This window comes from Mauremys reevesii, linkage group 1 (assembly GCF_016161935.1).
Source record: "Mauremys reevesii isolate NIE-2019 linkage group 1, ASM1616193v1, whole genome shotgun sequence".
Taxonomy (NCBI): Eukaryota; Metazoa; Chordata; order Testudines; family Geoemydidae; genus Mauremys; species Mauremys reevesii.
The window spans coordinates 139488755-139508341 of record NC_052623.1 but is presented as its reverse complement, the minus strand read 5'-3'; the positions used below and the strand labels follow the sequence as shown (position 1 = coordinate 139508341).

The 19587-nt window shown below is 43.4% G+C and overlaps 1 protein-coding gene across 6 annotated transcripts in view; it reads left to right on the top strand.

Moving 5' to 3' along the window:
* The window catches only part of ASB11 (ankyrin repeat and SOCS box containing 11), a 34910-nt gene extending 20535 nt beyond the window's left edge, over window positions 1–14375 (top strand). For 2 of the 6 annotated variants that reach the window (XM_039508455.1, XM_039508447.1), the window contains one exon: window positions 13617–14328. In XM_039508455.1, the coding sequence (XP_039364389.1) occupies window positions 13617–13741 (125 nt within the window). In that variant the 3' untranslated portion in view covers window positions 13742–14328. Of the gene's footprint in view, window positions 1–13616 lie in introns of all 6 variants that reach the window. The other 4 variants (XR_005590218.1, XM_039508462.1, XM_039508436.1 and 1 more) reach the window with 4 other exon arrangements.
* Window positions 14376–19587: the final 5212 nt, after the last annotated feature.

Here is a 19587-nt window from a genome sequence, read left to right as displayed (position 1 = left end):
GAGGCGTCAGGAAGCATTCTGTTAGATCAATGCCTCTCTGAGAGTATTTCTAGTACCATTTAAAAATCTATTTGGAAGAAACTTTGTACTAGACGTGTGCCAACATTTTAGCCATCTCATCTTGCACCTTCCTCTCATGTAGAATTCTTGCCATGCTGTTTTTTACCTTCATATGTACATCTAACTCTGGAGGGTAGAAACTGCATCTCTACTTGTTTTCTAAAGGGAAATGCACAGCTAAGGCTCTGTATAACGAACAGCTCTGAAACACATGCTGAGCTGAATTATTCTTTCCTTTAGCCTTACGGTTTTACAGCATGTTTTCATCTGAGGAAAGCTATTTGGACCCTACCAATTTAATAGGATAGAGACCTAGCAACCTGTAGAATTCAAAATCTTTATTAGACCCCTTCCTAAATGTTGGTCCACTAATAGCTTTTGACTAATCCTCATGTATTTTCCCCGCTTCCAGTGAGATTGTAAAATATCTGTCTTGAAGTTCCCAATTAGTGTAATGGCCCAACCAGAGACTGGGAATGGTTGGGCCATTACACTAATTGAATCTATTTCCCCATGTTAAGTATCCTCACATCTTCTATTGGTCATCTCGATTATCACTTCAAAGGTTTTTTTTCTCCTGCTGATGATAGCTCATCTCAATTGATTGGCCTCTTACAGTTGGTATGGCTACTTCCACCTTTTCATGTTCTCTGTATGTATACATATCTTCTTGCTGTATGTTCCAGTCTATGCACCCAATGAAGTAGCCCACGAAAGCTCATGCTCAAATAAATTTGTTAGTCTCTAAGGTGCCACAAGTACTCCTGTTCTATCCCCTTATGTCTGCCTAATGATGGATGCCAAAGATGGCTTCCGTCCTTGCTTATAGCTTCCAAAGTTCAGTGAACTTGTTTCAAGAGACAGGATGATTTCACGCTCTTTTTCCCTTCCTGTGGTCCTGCTATCCCCCTGTATGTAAAGGAAGCTTCCATTGTTTTGATTGCACCATGCTTAATTTACATAGCAGACAGGTAATAGCTGCCTTTTCTCCTGTCCAGAGTGGAACCTGTTTTGCCAGAGACTTTAAGAGATAATATCACTAAGTATCCATATTTCCTCATGTGGTGTTAAAACATACACTGAACAGTGGTATTAATCACCAGTGTGCATTAGCTTTCAGAAAAGACCTCGCTCTCATAGTACAGTAACATCATATACAATTGATTCAATTGCTTATCAATTGGGGTTCAGCTCCACTGTCTTTATAGACCAGTAAACATTTGAAATTGGTTCTTCTGAAGGTTCCCTCTCAAAGTAAAGTGTATTCAAGCAGTGAGGAAGGCAAGGTGGAGTCTGTTGGTGAAGGAAGCTCTCTGCTTTTTCTTCCCCCACTTGCACTGCAGTGGGACCTTCAGGTTGATAGCAAAAAAATGGGCTATACCTGAACCAGCTAGGCGAAATGGCCCAGGATAGAAGAGACTATGGATGTGTTGTGTTCCATACCCCGGTTGCATGAATGATGATGAATGACTTGTTAGCTTAATAGCTGTGCTTACCTAATATGTAAAAATGGACCTTCTTTGTCTTTGTGGAAAGAGCCAACAGGTCAGCAAATCAAATACACATTCCATTGTCTAAAGCAACCTGTTTACCAACATCCTCTGATTTCCCTAGTTTAAACACACTTTAGTCATAATTCCAGCATATATCCATAACTTTTAATAGCCTCTGCATACATACATCATGCAAGAATATTAATGGTCAGTTCATGATTCTTTTTCAAATGATACCTTACAAGGCATATTCTGTACAAAGATTATTACAATAGTGTATAGGGTATGAACAGAGGGGTGCTTAGTGTTAGAAAAGCCCAACTACATTTTTTGCACCTCCAGCTTGCCTGACAAAAGGAAAAATGAAAAAAGGTACAGGAATCAGTATAACTGGAATACAAAATGCCTGAAACTTGCAGGAGGACAGATGCATTCGTGAATAGCTACATCAATAGCTAAAGGAACGAGTCCCTTTCTTAAGAGGGTTGACTGAGACAAATACAGCCAAATCCCCAACATTTCTGCCCCACATGGTTTTTGTCAAGTAAGATTTTGCTTTAGTTCTTGATGTATCTAATGGTAGTCTACCACCTAGTGTCTGAACAGTATAATACAGTTAGCATTCCATTCCATTCCACACCATTCGTGAAGCATATAAGCTTCTCCACCTTTCCAGACTACTATACCCTTTTCAGGAGTCTGATTTGTCTTGTGTACTCCCAAGTTTCACCTCACTTAAAACTACTTGCTTACAAACTCAGACATAAAAATACAAGTGTCACAGCACACTATTACTGAAAAACTGCTTCCTTTCTCATTTGTACCATAAAATTATCAAATAAATTGATTGGAATATAAATATTGTACGTAAGGCTATTTTTCACTTGTTAGCCTTGTCATTCTGGGAGGCAGTGAAGTGACAGCAACAATTAGGTTTTTCTCCACATTGAGTCTATTCTTACTTTTTGTCTTGATGGCAGTCAGAGCAGAAAATGAGACTTCACAAAGATATTTTGACCCAAAAGGTCACAGATCATCCAAAGCCTGGTTCCCAAGGTCAGTGTAATTTCTGTACTAAACACCAGAACTGGGTTTGTGTGGAGACGTTACATTTCATTTGCAGGCCACGCTCTGATAACAGCTCAAGAAGATTTTCTTGCTGACTGGCAGAGAGGTTACTGCTGCTAACATCTGACAAAATGAATGGGTTTCTTACCCAGTCAAGTTGAGCTGAGTTGTGTTGAGTGTTGGGGAAATATGACTTGAATTCAGATGTCAAGTGGGCTGTAACAGGATTTACTCACCACTGTGGCGCCTCCTGCTGGTTGTCTTGGGAATTAGCTCTGCATGGTCATACGCCTTCTTTGGGTGGTGCCTCGCCACCATCACTCCTGCTATAGGACCCATGTCTCTCCAAGGACTGCAACATCCTCTTCAGTGACACAGCCCTCAGGCCATGCCACACACTGTGCCCCCTCCTCCCCCCTTCCAGGGGACCTGCAGGCCACTGTTCAGCCACTTCTCTTAGTATATAGTATATCTTAGTGACTACTGCAGCGAATTGTCTGGTCAATTCCACATGGCCCCAGCATCCCCTTTGCCCTTGCCTCACGGCCTCCCCCTGCAAACTCCAGCAGCCAGCCAGGATCTGTTGCTCATTCCCCCAGTCCTGCTAGCAGCACTGTTCTGTCCAGGGTGCTGGCAGTTCTCTCAGCCCTCCAGAGACACAGTCCTTCCTCCCTGGTCTCCCAGCAAAGAACTTCCTTCCTCTGCCCTGCAGCTCCCTTTTCATATGTGCCTGCTTGGCCCTGATTGGCTGCTTCCTTCAGCCCTTCTCTGATTGGCTGCCTCCTGCGCAGCCTCCCTAGGGCTCTATTAACTCCTTAGAGCCCAGTGTGGGGCAGGCGCCCCATCACATGGGCTAAATGATCTATTAGTTCTTTAAGTTTGCTCTGCTCGATTTCCCCTGTGCAAATATCAGTGACATACACATGAAGCAGTGGAAAACAGGTGAAGTCTTTTTTTCCACATTTGGACTTCCAAAATTCAGTTTTCTTGATAAAAGCATTCACTTTATCATAGAGATTGAGAACATTACTGTCATGGCCTTGCATGGGCAAAGTTAGATCATTCAGCTTGCTAAATATATCTGCGAGGTAGGCAAGTTGAGCTAGCCACACAGTATTGTCAAACACAGGGGTAAGAAGGGATGAAACATCAGAAAGAAATGTGTGAACTTCTGTGTGTAATTCAAACAATCTGTCAAGTACTTTCCCCTCTTGAAAGCCAGTGAACCTGTGTGAAGCAACAGTTGCTGATGTTCTGACCCCATCTCTTCACAAAGAATGCAAAACAGGTGAGCATTGGTCAGCCTGGACTTGATTAAGTTGACAGACTCATTTAAAACTTCTTGAAGTTCAGAACTCAATCTTTTTTGAAGCAAGTACCTCTCTGTGTATGATACACTCAGGGCTGGCTCTAGGCACCAGTGAAGGAAGCAGGTGCTTGGGGCGGCCAATTGAAAAGGACGGCAAGTCAGGGTCTTCGGTGGCAATTCAGCGGCAGGTCCCTCAGTCCCTCTCGGAGTGAAGGACCTGTCGCCGAATTGCCACCGAAGAATGAAGCGGTGCAGCTGAGCTGCCGCTGAAGTGCTGCCGATCACGGCTTTATCTTTTTTTTTCTTTTTCTTTTTTTCGCTTCGCCCCTTGGGGCAGCAAAAAAGCTGGAGCCAGCCCTGGATACAGTGCACCCACTGCAAGGAAAGATTTTCTTTCCTGATACTAGCTACAGGTCTGTTCACTCTCTCGGTCATTGCACCAGCCCCATCAGTGCAGACGAATTTGCATACATTCCAACTCAAATTATGTTCAGAAAAAAAAAGTCAATTCATTTAAAAATGTCCTCTGCGGTTGAGTTTGCCTTTATACTTCTGCAAAACAGCATGTGCTCGTTGATATCAGTTGTTTCAGGGTATCAAACATACACAATCAGCTGAGCTTCTTCACTAATATCCATGGACTCATCAAGCTGAAGGGCGAAGGTTTTTGCCATTTTAAATTTCTCTACAAGTTGAGAGACAATATCCTCAGCCATTTCTTCAATTCTGCAACACATGGTGTCATTTGATAAGGGTACTTTCTTGAGCGTATCAGCTGGTTTTTATTATGAAGTATGTTTTCTGCAAGTGCCACAGTGGCAGGCAGAATCAGATCTCCTGCAATTGTGTACACTTCTTTGATTTTGCTACGAGAAGGGAGACAGCATATGAAACTCTGAGTGCTCTTGTAGAAATAGTTGAAGCTTTTTTCATTTTAAGCTGTCAAGTCTGGAACTCAGAGCTTTCTTTGAAAACATTCTACTGGCTTCCCGTATGCACAGCGTGTTTTGTCTTCACATGTTGTTGCAAATGTGCCGACTTCATACTGTTATTTGATAGAGTTTCCCTCAAAGGAAACATGAAGCTTGAGGTGGATCTCTGTTGAAGATGTGAATCCAAAAGCAATATATTCCTCGCAGAACTGATTATTTTTTTTCAGTTATTTTCAGTTTCTTAAAATTTTGCCACTACTGCTACTTCCAGCTCCTCATTTTAAAAATCTATCAATTTTTACATCGCAATCACACCATGACAACTTCAATCTCATTAACATGCTTACATGCATCAGTAAATGACATAAAATGCATGTCTAATACAGTTCGTATGCACAAGTTATGTTACTGTATATATAGTATATAGAGCAGTATATGAGTCTATGAACTGACTTCACTACTGCTTTTTGTGTAACCTGCTGTAAAACTAGAAAAATATCTAGATGAGTTGATGTACCCCCTGGAACAGTGGTTCTCAAAGCCAGTCTGCTGCTTGTTCAGGGAAAGCCCTTGGTGGGCTGGGATGGTTTGTTTACTTGCTGCATCCACAGGTTCGGCCGATAGCGGTTCCCACTGGCCGCAGTTCGCCGCTCCAGGCCAATGGGGGCTGCAGGAAGCGGCGCGGGCTGAGGGACGTGCTGGCCGCAGTAGCGTAGCTAGAGGGGGAGTGGGGCAGCGGCTGCTCCCTCACCGAGCACAAGTGGCACCTTTTTAATTTTACTCACCTGGGAGCGAAAAAAAGGCGCCACTTGTTGCGGCGCTTTTACTGACGAGGCGGCGCTCTGGGTATTCGGCAGTACTTTGGTGGCGGGCCCTTCACTAGCTCTGGGTGTCTTCGGCGGCACTAAAGCTTCATTGCTGAAATGCCGCCGAAGACCCATGGAGCAAGTGAAAGTCCCGCCATCAAAGTACCGCCGAAGACCTGGAGCACCACCCCGTCAGTAAAAGCGCTGCAGCGGGTGGCACCTTTTTTTTTCCGCTCCTCCTGCTCCCTCCACCTGGCTACGCCCCTGGCTGGCTGCCCTTTCCGCCGCCCCGATTGGCCTCAAGCGGCAAACTGTGGCTAGTGGGAGCCGTGATCGGCCAAACCTGTGGACACGGCAGGTAAACAAACTGGCCCGGCCCACCAGGGGCTTTCCCTGAACAAGCGGCAGACCGGCTTTGAGAACTACTGCCCTGGAAGACCTTTGTGTACTCCCAGGGGTACGCATATGCTTGGTTGAGAACCACTGGAATAAAAGGCTTAGGGCATGTCTACATTTACCTCTGGAGCAATTGATTCAGCGGGGGTCGATTTATCGTGTCTAGTGAAGACGCGATAAATTGACTGCCGACCGCTCTCTCGTCGACTCTGGTACTCCATCAGAATGAGAAGTGTAGGCGGAGTCGATGGGGAAATGGCAGCAGTCGACCTACTGCAGTGAAGACACCGCAGTAAGTAGCTCTAAGTACATCGACTTCAGCTATGCTATTTTCATAACTGAAGTTGCGTAACTTTGAACGACTTAGCTCGCACCCCCCTCTCCCCCGAGTGTAGACCAGGCCTTAGTGTCAATGAGAATTGGGTCCTTTAAGAATCAATAAGATTAGAACATCGTCGTGCTTCTGTATCTCTACAGCATTTCATCCTGTAACAAGGTGACTTTTCTATGAATGAGGAACTTAATTTCTATTGATTTCAATGGCTAAAGATCACATCATTTAGAAGCTAATCTGAAACTTCAGAGATGTGCTTAACCCAACAGGTATCACTCCTATCACTATATGAAGTATCTTAGGCCTGATCTACACTACGGGGTGGTTCGAACTAAGGTACGCAAGTTCAGCTATGTGAATAGCGTAGCTGAACTCGAAGTACCTTAGTTCGAAGTACTTACCCGTCCTCACAGCGCGGGATCGAAGTCCGCGGCTCCCCCGTCGACTCCGCCACCGCCATTCGCGGTGGTGGAGTTCCGGAGTCGATAGGAGCGCGTTCGGAGTTCGATATATCACGTCTAGATGAGACGCGATATATCGAACTCCGAGAAGTTGATCGCCACCCGCCGACCCGGGAGGGTAGTATGGACATACCCTTAGAGGATTTAACAGTCTTGGATTCCTTATACAATTGAAAAGCAGTTTTCTTTAATTCTTGTGCACTCTTCATGCTCTGCTCTGCCTTTCTTGTCATTTGTATGCAGTGTTGTTGTAAGCCATGTCTTTACCTCACTCACCTTTCCTGTTTATTTTTTATGCCTCTATAGGTCCATCCAGCACATTTTCCCATTGTCCCTAGTAGCTCATGTTATAAGCCACTCAAAGGCCTTTTTATTCTCTTAGATTGATCTTTGCATTCCTTGCTGTATCCACATTGGTTTCTTTCTCTACTCTCACTAGTGTTTTCATGCAGGGACGTGTAAAATACACCTTCCTTCACTAGCTAGGCCCAGTGCATCACGTGGGAGAGTCACCTCAAGGGAAGGGAAGTGGTGTTTACGAGAGCTTTTTATGCATTTTGCTTAGCTAGCACTGTCTACTTTTGGGACCCTGCTGGCCCCTTCCAACCTCTTCCAGCACAGTGAAAATCAGACTGTGGCTCCTTTGCACTGCTCTGGTCTCTTCCTTGTCAGGGTTTCCAATACTGAGACCCAGGTAAGGGTTTACTCTGGCTCAGGCCAGTGTAACTCCACAAGTGATCCTGGCCCTTAATGCATTTATCATCAATAAACAAATACATCCACCTTACTTAGACTGGATGAAATTCACTGTACTCAGAGGGCCAGCAAAAGGCCTATCCATTGCTTAAGTCCCACTGAAGTCCAATTTTGACCACTTAAGTGCTTGGGCTTTGTTCTGGCTCACTGCACAGAAGTGACTTTATCCCACTCATAAAATGTAATTTCCCACTTAATATCCTTCCCTCCCATTCCATTATTGGATTGGTTTCCACCCAGAGCTTCTATTAGTCATCCAAACCTGTCACAGTTTAAACCTGATTATAAACCTGGTCACAGCACTTTTACATATATGGTTTGCAACATTTATATCTTTTGTCATAATATCTGCGTTTCTCTGAGCTAAATTAAGAGTTATCTATATGGCTTGATTTATAGGCTGCATGAACAAGTACAATATTCATAAATCTACTGCTCAATTTGTCTTTTCCATTAAATCTATCACAGTTTATGTCTGGGAAGAAAGGTCTCTCATTGCTATTAATTTCCCCACAAATCCTTTAATTTCCACTGTCAGCTATTCATCCTGTTCTTCCTTGCAATCGGGTGGTCTGTAGAACATTTTAATTAATTTAGTCTTGGCTCTCCACTTTTGAAAGATGAATAAATTCCAGACCTGGAAATAATCCAAACGTCCTATCTCTCTTTTGCTTTCAAACACTTCATTGCACCTTTACTTCACCACCCAAACGTTTCCCCTAGAATCCTCTTTTCAAATGGAAGCACCACAAAAACTTCTTTTGAGCAATCTTCTTTCTACTGCCTGTTTTCTGCTGCATATATTTAGATATTTTCCTTTACCCTTTTTTCCTTCTTCGCCATTATGTAATGACAACTTTTAATGTGAGAGATTTTCTTTCTTGCTTTGTTTGCCTACAGAGCTGCTTCCCTCTTCATCTCAAGTGCCATTTATATGAGCTGTTTTTTTCCTACATGTTTCTTCCCTGCTTTTCTGCCTGTTAATTTTTTTAATGGGACACTGCCAGCTTGTTTAGGACCACAAATTTATCTTTGTAATAGTTTCATTCCATGAAGCACCTTTGGAAGATTTGGAGCCATATTATTAAACATAGGTGTCTAAGTTGTGCTTGCAAAAAATTTACATGACCAGGGCTGCCCAGAGAGGGTGGGGGCAAGTGGGGTAATTTGCCCCGGGCCCTGCAGGGGCCCCCACGAGAATATAGTATTCTATAATATTGCAACTTTTTTTTTATGGAAGGGGCCCCTGAAATTGCTTTGCCTCAGGCCCTCTGAATCCTCTGGGCGGCCCTGCATGTGACAGCCACCATCTTGGGTTAACACTCCAGGGGTCTCCGGAGCTAACAGCGTAAGCTACTACACTTTGACCTAAAGTGCCAACACTATCTAGCTGGGGCGGTAACACTCATATACTCTGGGATCAGGCAGAAAGCGGGACCTGTAACACACACTCATTAGAGGGTTACATTTGCGTACCCATAAAAACAGGTATTGGGTGCATATGGGTGTTCAGGCACACAAATATATATTTGAACATGCTATTGTGTACATGTGCTGTACACAGGGGCGGCTCTAGGCACCAGCAAAACAAGCTGGTGCCTAGGGCGGCAAAATCTAGGGGGCGGCAAAAGGCTGGGTCTGGGGCCCCAGCTCATCCTGCCGCTGCGAGCCGAGGAGCGGCCCGTCCCCTGCAGCCGGGGGAGGCGGCAGGCTGGGCCGGCGGACCTGCCGCAGTCATGCCTGCGGGAGGTCCACCGGAGCCCCGGGAGGACCGGACCTGCCACAGGCATGACTGCGGAGGGGGCGCTCGTCCCGCGGCTCGGCTGGACCTCCCGCAGGCATGACTGCGGCAGCTCAAGCGGAGCCGCCGGACCCGCGAACCGTCCGCAGCCGCGGGAGGTCCAGCCGAGCCACGCGGGACCAGCGGTCCCTCTGCAGTCATGCCCGCGGGAGGTCCGCTGCTTCCGCGGCTCCGGGGCGCCTCCCGCGCATGACTGCTTGGGGCGGCCAAAAAGGTAGAGCTGCCCCTGGCTGTACATGCAAACACCTGACTAAGTACAGCCAGCCCACATTACCAGGGCATCTGAGCACCAAGCACTCCTTATTATGTTTATTCTCACCAGACTTCTGTGCCTTCTGCTATTAGCTAAGCAAGGCACATGACTATATTAGCTAAAAATCTAATACTCATGCACACCTTCATGGTTTTAAGATTTAGCTCAAACCAGGAATCAGAAAAAAGTGTTATTGTGCACACATGAAAATGCTTTTAGCACTCATAGCTTCAGAATTGCTAAACCAATAAAACAGCTCAAGTTTGAACCAAATCCATTCAAGCATTACTGAATTACCCATGGACAACATTTCTAATGTGATAATGCAAGTTGTTTGTTTTGTTATGACCACAGCTTAAAAATATCTGAAGGGAGTTTGCACAAGCATTTAGTAGATTCCTAGACCAGCAGGGACCATTGTGACCAGTTAGTCCGATCTCCCGTGGGCCATAGAACTTCCCTAAAATAATTCCTACAGCAGATCTTTTAGAAAAACATCTAATCTTGATTTAAAAAATGCCATTGATGGAGAAACCACCATGACCCTTTGTAAGTTGTTCCAAGGGTTAATTACTCTCACGGTTAAAAGTGCACACCTTATTTCCAGTCTGTATTTGTCTAGCTTCAACTTCCATCCACTGAATCGTGTTTTACCTTTCTCTGCTAAATTGAAGAGCCCATTGTTAAATATTTGTTCCCCGTGTAGGTACTTATAGACTGTGATGAAATCACCCCTTAACCTTCCTTTCATTAGGCTTACTAGATTGAACTTCTTGATTCTATCACTATAAAGCAGAGGTGGGCAAACTATGGCCCGTGGGCCACATCCAGCCCATGGGACCATCCTGCCCAGCCCCCGAGCTCCTGGCCCAGGAGGCTAGCGCCTGGCCCCTCCCCTGCTGTCTCCCCTACCCCGCAGCCTCAGCTCGTTCGCTCTGTCGCCGGCACAGTGCTCTGGGTGGCGGGGCTGTGAGCTCCTGGGGCAGCGCAGCTGCAGAACCTGGCCTGACCCGGTCTCTGTGCTGGGTGGTGGTGGTGGCAGCGGCAAGGCCCGGCTCCAGCTTGGTGGCGCGGCTGTAGCACTGCCAGCCACCGATGCTCCAGACAGCGTGGTAAGGGGGCAGGGAGCGGGTGGGAGGGGTGGATAGAGGGCAGGGGAGTTTGAGGGGGTGGTCAGGGGGTGGGGGTGTGGATAGGGGTCGGGGCGGTCGGGGGGGAACAGGGGGTTGAATGGGGGCAGGGGTCCCGGGGGGCAGTCAGGAAGGATGGGAGTTGGATGGGGCGGTAGGGGGCAGTCAAGGGCAGGAGTTCAGGGGGCAGTCAGGGGACAGGGAGAAGGGGTGGTTGGATGGGGCAGGGTCCTGGGATGGCTGTCAGGAATGAAAGGAGGGGTTGTATGGGGCAGCAGGGGTCCCGGGGCGGTCAGTGGACACAGACTGGGTGTGTGTGGATGGGGCTGGGGTCCCAGAGGGGCTGTCAGGGAACAGGGGGTTGGATGGGGCAGGAGTCCTGGGGAGAGGGCAGATGGGAGGTGGGGGCCGGGCCACGATCCCATCCCCTAACTGGCCCTCCAAACAATTTATGAAATCCGATGCGGCCCTCAGCCAAAAGGTTTGCCTGCCCCTGCTATAAAGCATGTTTTCTAATCCTTTAATCATTCTTGTGGCTTTTCTCTTCACCTTCTCCAATTTATCAGCATCTTTCTTGAATTGTGGACCCCAGAACTGGACACAGGATTCCAGCAGCGGTCACACCAGTGCCAAATACAGAGGTAAAATAACCTCTCTTCTCCTATGAGAGATTCCTCTGCATCCAAAGATCAGATTAGCCCTTTTGGCCACAGCGACAGACTGGGAACTCTTGTTCAGCTGATTATCCATCACAGTTCTCAAATCTTTTTCAGTCACTGCTTCCCAGGTTAGAGTCTCCCAGCATGTAAAGTATGGCTACATTCTTTGTTCATAAATGTATATCTATTAAAACACACATTGTTGCTTGTGCCCAGCCTACCAAGAAATCCAGATTGCTCTGTATCAGTGGCTTATCCTCTTCATTATTAACCACGCCCCTAGTTTTTGTGTCATCTGAAAACTTTATCAGGGATGATTTTATGTTTTTTTCCCAGTCATTAATAAAAATGTTAATTGCATATGGCCAAGAACCGATCCCTATGGGACCACTAGAAATACACCCATTTGATGATGATTCTCCATTTACAATTACATTTTGAGTCCTCTCTATTAGCCAGCTTTTTAATCCATTGAACATGTGCCATGTTAATTTTGTATCTTTCAAGTTTTTCAATCAGAATTTCATGTGATACTAAGTCAAATGCCTTACAGAAATCTTTTACATTAACACTATTACTTGTAATGTCATAAAAAAGATATCAAGTTAGTTTGACAGGATATATTTTCCATAATTCCGTGTTGATTGGCATTAACTATATTACCCTCCTTTAATTTATTAATCAGGTGTCATATCAGCTGCTCCATTATCTTGCCCAGAAGTAATGTCAGACTGACAGGCCCATAACTACCTGGGTCATCCAGTTTACTGTTTCTAAATATTGGCACAACTTTAGCTTTCTTCCAGTCTTCTGGAACTCCGTGGTGTTCCAAGATTTACTGAAAATCAGTATTAATTGTCCAGCAAAATCTTGGACGCAAGTTATCTGGACCTGCGGATTTAAAAATGTCCAAGTTTATTAGCTGCTGTTTAACATCCTCCTGAGATACTAGTGGAATGGAAAGAATGATATCACATGCTATGCCTATATTATCTGTTTTTTCCCAAATACAGAACAGATATTTATCCAGCATTTATGCCTTTTCTGCCTTCTTATTGTGATAATTCTACCATCTAGTAATGGACCATTACCATTGTTAGGATTCTTTTTGTTTCTAATATACCTGTACTTACAAAACTCCTTCGTATTGTCCTTAACTCTGGTGGTCATAGATTTCTCCTTGTGTCCCTTTGCTTCCCCTATGCATTTTCTACAATTCCCAACTTTTGATTTATAGTAATGACTGTCAGCTTCCCTTTTCTTCCATTTGTTATATATTATTGTTTTATTTTTTTAACTGCCTTTTCTTCCCCACTAAACTAGGACAGTTTTTTAACCAATACAGCCTTCTTCCTCAATTGTGACTTTTTGAGCAGCTAGTAAAGTATTCTTAAACAATTCCCAATTATGATTCACATTTTTTTTATTGAGTTATTCCTCCCAGTTGATTTGGCTTCTAATTGTTTTCAGCTTTGTGAAATTGGCCTTTTCAAAGCACCAATTATAAATATCACTGGTGTGGACTTTATTGTTTGCAAATTATGAATGTGATCATGTCATGATTTCCTGTAACTAAGTTACCAGTAATTTTTAATTCTGTGATCAGTTCTTCTGTATCTGTCAAAATGAGGTCTAAAATAGAATTTCCCTATGTTGGATGCAACACTTTTTGAGTTAGGAAATTGTCATATATACTATTTATAAATCCCAAGGATGTTTTAGTACTGGCAGCATGTGACCTCCAGCATATGTCACTCAAATTGAAGTCCCCAGATGATCACACAGCTTAGAAAACTTCCTCCCATGGGGAATTTGTTTAAGAAAGTTATGAGCAACTTCAAAAGAGTTTATAAGGAGCATTGCATTCCAGCCTTGGGTCAGATCCTCAGCTGGTATATATTGACATAGTGCAGGGATCGGCAGCCTTTACCACGCGGCCCGTCAGGGAAATCTGCTGGCGGGCTGGGACAGTTTGTTTACTTGCAGCGTTAGGTTCAGCCAATCGCGGCTCCCACTGGCCGTGGTTCACCGTTCCAGGCCAATGGGGGCTGTGGGAAGCCGCACTGGCTGAGGGATGTGCTGGCTGCTGCTTCCCGCAGCCCCCATTGGCCTTCATGTTAACAGGTTTTGGGTTTACGGGTTTTTCCTTCTTTTCCAGGTCCTGCCAGCCTTGCCCAGCTGTGTCGGCTGTGTATCAGGAAGTGTCTGGGTCGCTCATGTCTTTATGTAGTCCACAAGCTGAATCTTCCTGAGCCACTTGAGAAATTTCTCTTATATCGATAGCTCTATGACTGTCTATACGATGATTGCCAAGAGAGGAACAAAATGGCTGTTTACCACAAAGATATTAAACCGTACTGAAAAACAAAGACATCATTTACTGCTTACTATAGGTACCAAACTAATTAGCTGCTGACATAACAATACTCCCTGACACAATACTCCTATATCTTGTAACCACTGGAAACTGCTTTGTAGCACAGTGCATGTTACCATGGAAATGATATCCTCACACTTTAGTGTTAAATCCACTGATGTTAGATAAGAGGCTGAAATACGCAAACAGCAGATTGTACAGCTGTGTGTAGGTATACACCCAAACAGCTGATTGTATGGGTGTGTGTGTGTGGGGGGGGTTATGCACAAACAGCTGATTGTGCAGGTATATGTATGTGTGGTATACAAGCCACCTTAAGTATGATTTAATGAAGTCAACTACTGTATAGAAGTCTGATGCTAGAGAAGTTTAAATTAAGCCAAAAGAAATAATTCATCTTCTCCTCTCTTTCCTTTCAAATGCAGCAAAAAGTCTGCATGAATCCTGAACTTTTGAGATTTCATGAAATAAATCCTCAAATGAAAATACCAAAGGGGAATGGAGCCCCTCATTGACAGTCTGTGTGGAAACATCTAGGGGGTGGTAGGTTCCTTCCTTCTCTCATTCCCACTTTATTTGGCTTTGTGAAAGGACTCTGGAACTTTATTATGGCTCTAGCCTTCACATTATTAGTTGAAAAGCCTGTGGACTCTCATAGAGTGAACAGAAGGTCATAAAGAGCCAGAGCTATCGGACTATAGCAAGTGGAGATCCTGGGATTAATAGTATGATAGTGTACTTCAAGATTTGTTCTGTTTTTTCCAGAGGTTGGTTAGTTAATGGAAAGAGTGTTTCTTCAATCTCAGGCCTTTGATACAGTTTTGCCATAAGCAGGGGGGTAGTGATGGCTCATTTAGATTCACCAAAGCTGAAAAGAGATTCCAGCTTCATTTTGTTATCCCAACCTCTTAAGGGGTTGAGGAACAAATACATTTTCAACCTGTGAACGAACAGTTTTCAATATAAGCCACAAAGGAAGATAAAAAGAAATAACTTGAGAAATAGGCATGGTCTAGTGTGAATGTGGGACTGAAAGCCAGGAACTTCTGAGCTCTGACCCTTGCTCTGACAGCAACAATGTCTCTGGCTTTGGGCTAGTCACTTAACCTCTCCGCTACAGTTTTGCTACCTGTAAAATGGGAGTAATTGTTCTCCCTCACATTGTTATGACAGTTCAGCGTATGGAAGATGAAAAGTGCTAGGTATCACTATGTCCCTCTGAGATCAAGCAGAACAGACCTGTGATGTCACAACTGAAGTTAAATGCATTTTCCTGGCTCTGAAAATAGCCTGTGTTTGCACAGGTGGGATGTTCTTTCCATTGCCATTAACAGCAAGAACCATTCTAAAGGGGCAGCAAAGTCTTCACTGAATATAAGCATTTCCTCATATGGTACAGGACATATGCCAGAGTTGGATTAGCATTTGGAACTTTGTGTCCTCAAAATCTCAGGAATCTATCAAAATCCGAAAAAATTGTGTTCATTTTCTGTCACTCACTGGCATTATCCTTATCTTTATCTAATCTGCTATATTTTAGAGCATCAGTCATAGTTTCTAGGTGACATCTGGTATCTAAACAGAGAGGCAGACACTCAGCTGATATAAATTATCATAACTCCACTGAAATCAGGTGAGCTAAGAGAATCTACCTGAGCTGAGAATCTGCTCCAGAGTGTAGAATATACAATTGTTTTCCTTATACATGCAACAATTAATACAATATGTAATTTACATGGGATTTTAAATTTAAAAGAATTTATATTCCTTAAAGGAATGGAAATCCCATGCAGCAACTCTGGAAGATATGTATTCTGGAGTGGCAGTAGCTGCTCCATAGTTATAGATGAACCTAGCTTTCCATCATCAGATCAGTTTTCAACCCTTATCTCAACTTTCCTCTAAAACAGTATTCTTCCTGAAATTTCACATGGCACATCTTTATTTCTGGGTAGAGGTTTTTGAGAAGTTTGATTAAAAAAATCAGAAAACAAGAGTTAAAGTTATGGAGTCTTGAAATTGCATTAGAGGTTCACTTGCTATATTGTCCAATTTTTTTTTGCTCTAATCCCATTGCCTCGCCTAAAAATGCCACAAGTGTTTTTGTTGACTTTATTTTGCTGTGGGACAATTTTCAGAAGTATTGCTTATGACATGGCAGGAGGTGGTCTTTCAATTTCTCTTTCTCCAATATCCCTTATATCATCTACCCAAATCAGCTGTTTGGGTGAACCATCTTTTTCACAGGAACATGTAACATCTATGTACATCTGTGCTGTAATGTAACGCCAATATTTAAAAAGGGCTCTAGGGTGATCCTGCAACAACAGAGAAGTAAGTCTAAACGTACCGGGCAAATTAGTTGAAACAATAGTAACGAATAAAATTGTCAGACACATAGAAAAACATAAACTCTTGAGCAATAGTCAACATGGTTTCTGTAAAGGGAAATCATGTCTTACTAATCTATTAGAGTTCTTTGAAGGGGTCAACAAACATGTGGACAAGGGGGATCCGTGGATATAGTGTACTTAGATTTCAGAAAGCCTTGACAAAGGTCTCACCAAAGGGCTCTTACGAAAAGCTGTCATGGGATAAAAGGAAAGGTCCTTTCATGGATTGAGAACTGGTAACTAGTGGTGTTCCCCAAGGGTCAGTCCTGGGACCAATCCTATTCAATTTATTCATAAATGATCTGGAGAAAGGGGTAAACAGTGAGATGGCAAAGTTTGCAGATGATACTAAACTACTCAAGATAGTTAAGAAAATGGCAAATGAAATTTAATGTGGATAAATGTAAAGTAATGCACATTGGAAAAAATAACCAACTATACATACAACATGATGGGGGCTAATTTAGCTACAACGAGTCAGGAAAAAGATCTTGATAGTTCTCTGAAGATGTCCACGCAGTGTGCAGAGGCGGTCAAAAAGCAAACAGGATGTTAGGAATCATTAAAAAGGGATAGAGAATAAGACTGAGAATATATTATTGCCCTTATATAAATCCATGGTACGCCCACACCCTCGATACTGTGTGTGATGTGGTGTGTCCTCCTCTCAAAAGATATTCTAGCACTAGAAATCATGAGTGATGTTGAGAAAGTGGATAAGGAAAAGTTATTTACTTATTCCCATAATACAAGAACTAGGGTCACCAAATGAAATTAATAGGGGCAGGGTTTAAACAAATAAAAGGAAGTTTTTCTTCACGCGCACAGTCAAACTTGGGAAACTCTTTACCTGAGGAGGTTGTGAAGGCTGGACTATAAGAATGTTTAAAATGTCCCTAGCCTCTGTTCGTCAGAGGATGGAGATGGATGGCAGGAGAGAGATCACTTGATCATTGCTTGTTAGATTCACTCCCTCAGGGGCACCTGGCATTGGCCACTGTCGGTAGACAGATACTGGGCTAGATGGACCTTTGGTCTGACCCGGTACGGCCTTTCTTATGTTCTTATGTGGTCTGATATCCTTTTTTCCAATAGCAGCCAGTACCAGCTGCTTCAGGGAAAGGTGCAACAAATCCCACAATGGACAATTATGTAATCTCTTGCCCCTAGGGAAAGTTTCTTTCTAATCACTGGCAGTTAGTATTTGCCTTATGCTTTGAAGCGTGAAGTGGGATTGTGGAAGTTCTTCGTTTTCCATATAATGATCTGATCATTTTTGGGGCGGGAAAAAGTGAGTGAAGTCATATCTTTCATTAGACCACCATCTGTTGGTGGGAGAGACAAGCTGTTGAGCTTATACACGGAGCTTGTCTTCAGTTGAAGTTGGTCCAATAAAAGATATTACCTCCCCTATCTTGTCCCCACCTATTAAAAATAGTTATGTGGTAAATTAGCCAGTTTATACTGTTTATTTGTTTTCTCGGAGATGAACAATATTGACATCTGGTACTATATTAACAAATCAAATTTCCTATGCAAATAAGCGTGCCCCAGTTGGCTAGGAGTGAGTACAGGGAAAACTTGCTTACCTCTGAGCTACTAAATTCACATACACAAATTCCTGCTTTTTGAGTGGCTTGTCAGTGGCAAACATGATCTTTTTCTGGGTCAGGAAGTAAAACTCCCTGTATGAATCTTTGTTTAAAAGGGAAAAACTGGCATACTCCTGAAATGTGTGGGTATAACTGAGAGGCTGTCAGGTATTTCCTTGGAAGACATTCCACGTGTAAATATGGCAGTATATATCGCACATTGGCTTCATACACAGTGAGCAGCAGTCCCTTCTCAGGTTGACTAGTCTTCCTGTTGATGTAAAATTAAGTTGATATCTGTTTATTATTCAACTGTTCACCATTATATGATTCTTTCATATGTATGTTCATATAGGACTGGATTCAACTGGGATTTATACTGGCTTCCACTGTGAAAAAACAAAGTACAGGGCCTGGCTGCAAAAAAGTCTACCGTGGAAGGGTGTGGGAGGGGGAAAGTCCCTCTGTCTTCCCCTCCTTCTCCAGATCATCCCTCTGTGTAAATTGCTAGCATACTCCAGAAAATGGATGGTGATTGCCTAGAAGAAAGCATGGCCTAGACATCTAGGGCATATGCTGACTCAGTGCATCACCTTCAGAGTGGCCACTGGAAAAGGAGCCCCTGCCACAATTATTGCTGTCCCTTCCCCCAGTACAAATCCTAAGGGAGGGCAGGTGGCAGTGCCACTACGGGCCTCCATTGGGAAAATCTTGTTGGGACACAGAGGGATCAGCTGGCACAGGGAGGAATAATTTACACCTATGTGCACCACAGTGGATGAATCTGGTCCATCCACTACAGAAACCGTGTTATCCCAGTTTTCAATGGGCAGTCCTGTAACTGACAGGGCTATTGAAAGACTCCCAATATCTATGGTGTGATGCTGCATCACAATGTGGCAGATGCCAAGATTGCAAAGCCTCATAATAAAATTAATTTATAAGCAAACTTTTAGGTGACTGTCTGAAAAGACAACTGAACCATCTGGCTAACAGTTTATGATGCCTTTGCATTTTTTTTCATTTGGAAATAGGGTTTTTTTTCTTTGCACAAACTCGTTGCTCCTCATTGTGATTTTTTTTAAACGTTCTGCCGTAGATATGTAATATCTAATAGAGTTTATTCCACAAAGAACTGTTTGTCTGGTTTTATTTTTATTTCTGAAAAATACCTTTATCCTTAAGCTTCTCAATCCTTGTTGAAACTCATGGTGGTGGGAGGGAAGGAAATTATATTAATATTATAATTTAGCAATTGAAAAATTTCTTGAACAAATGACATCCAGAATGACTTGGGGAGGGGAAGGAAATGTCACTTAGAGATTCAATAATTATAATAAAATTCAGGGAGGCAGAGAGGATTTTTGCTACCATTTTGTTTAGTGAGTAAGTTGAACCTACTGAATATACAATTCAGCAAACCAGTATGAATAACATGTCCATGTGCTAACACTCAGTAAGTTTTGGTGTACATGGAGATTTTCATGGATGAAATATTTATCAGTGAAATTCCTATAGAATCACATTTTTAGTCAGCCTTGGCATTCTTCCTTCACTGCAGCTGGAGGGAGTGCCATCCACAGTGCAAAGGTGCTCAGAAAAGTAGATCTTTCATCTCACCCCAGTCTCAGGAATTATGTTCTACAAGTTTGGGTCACCAGAAGGTCTAAAAGAGAAGCAATCCCCTGAGAGAAGTGTTCTTACGAACAAAACAGAGGCCAGGGAAATCTGTAAGACAGCCATTTAAAAAAAATTGAGTGGATTCAG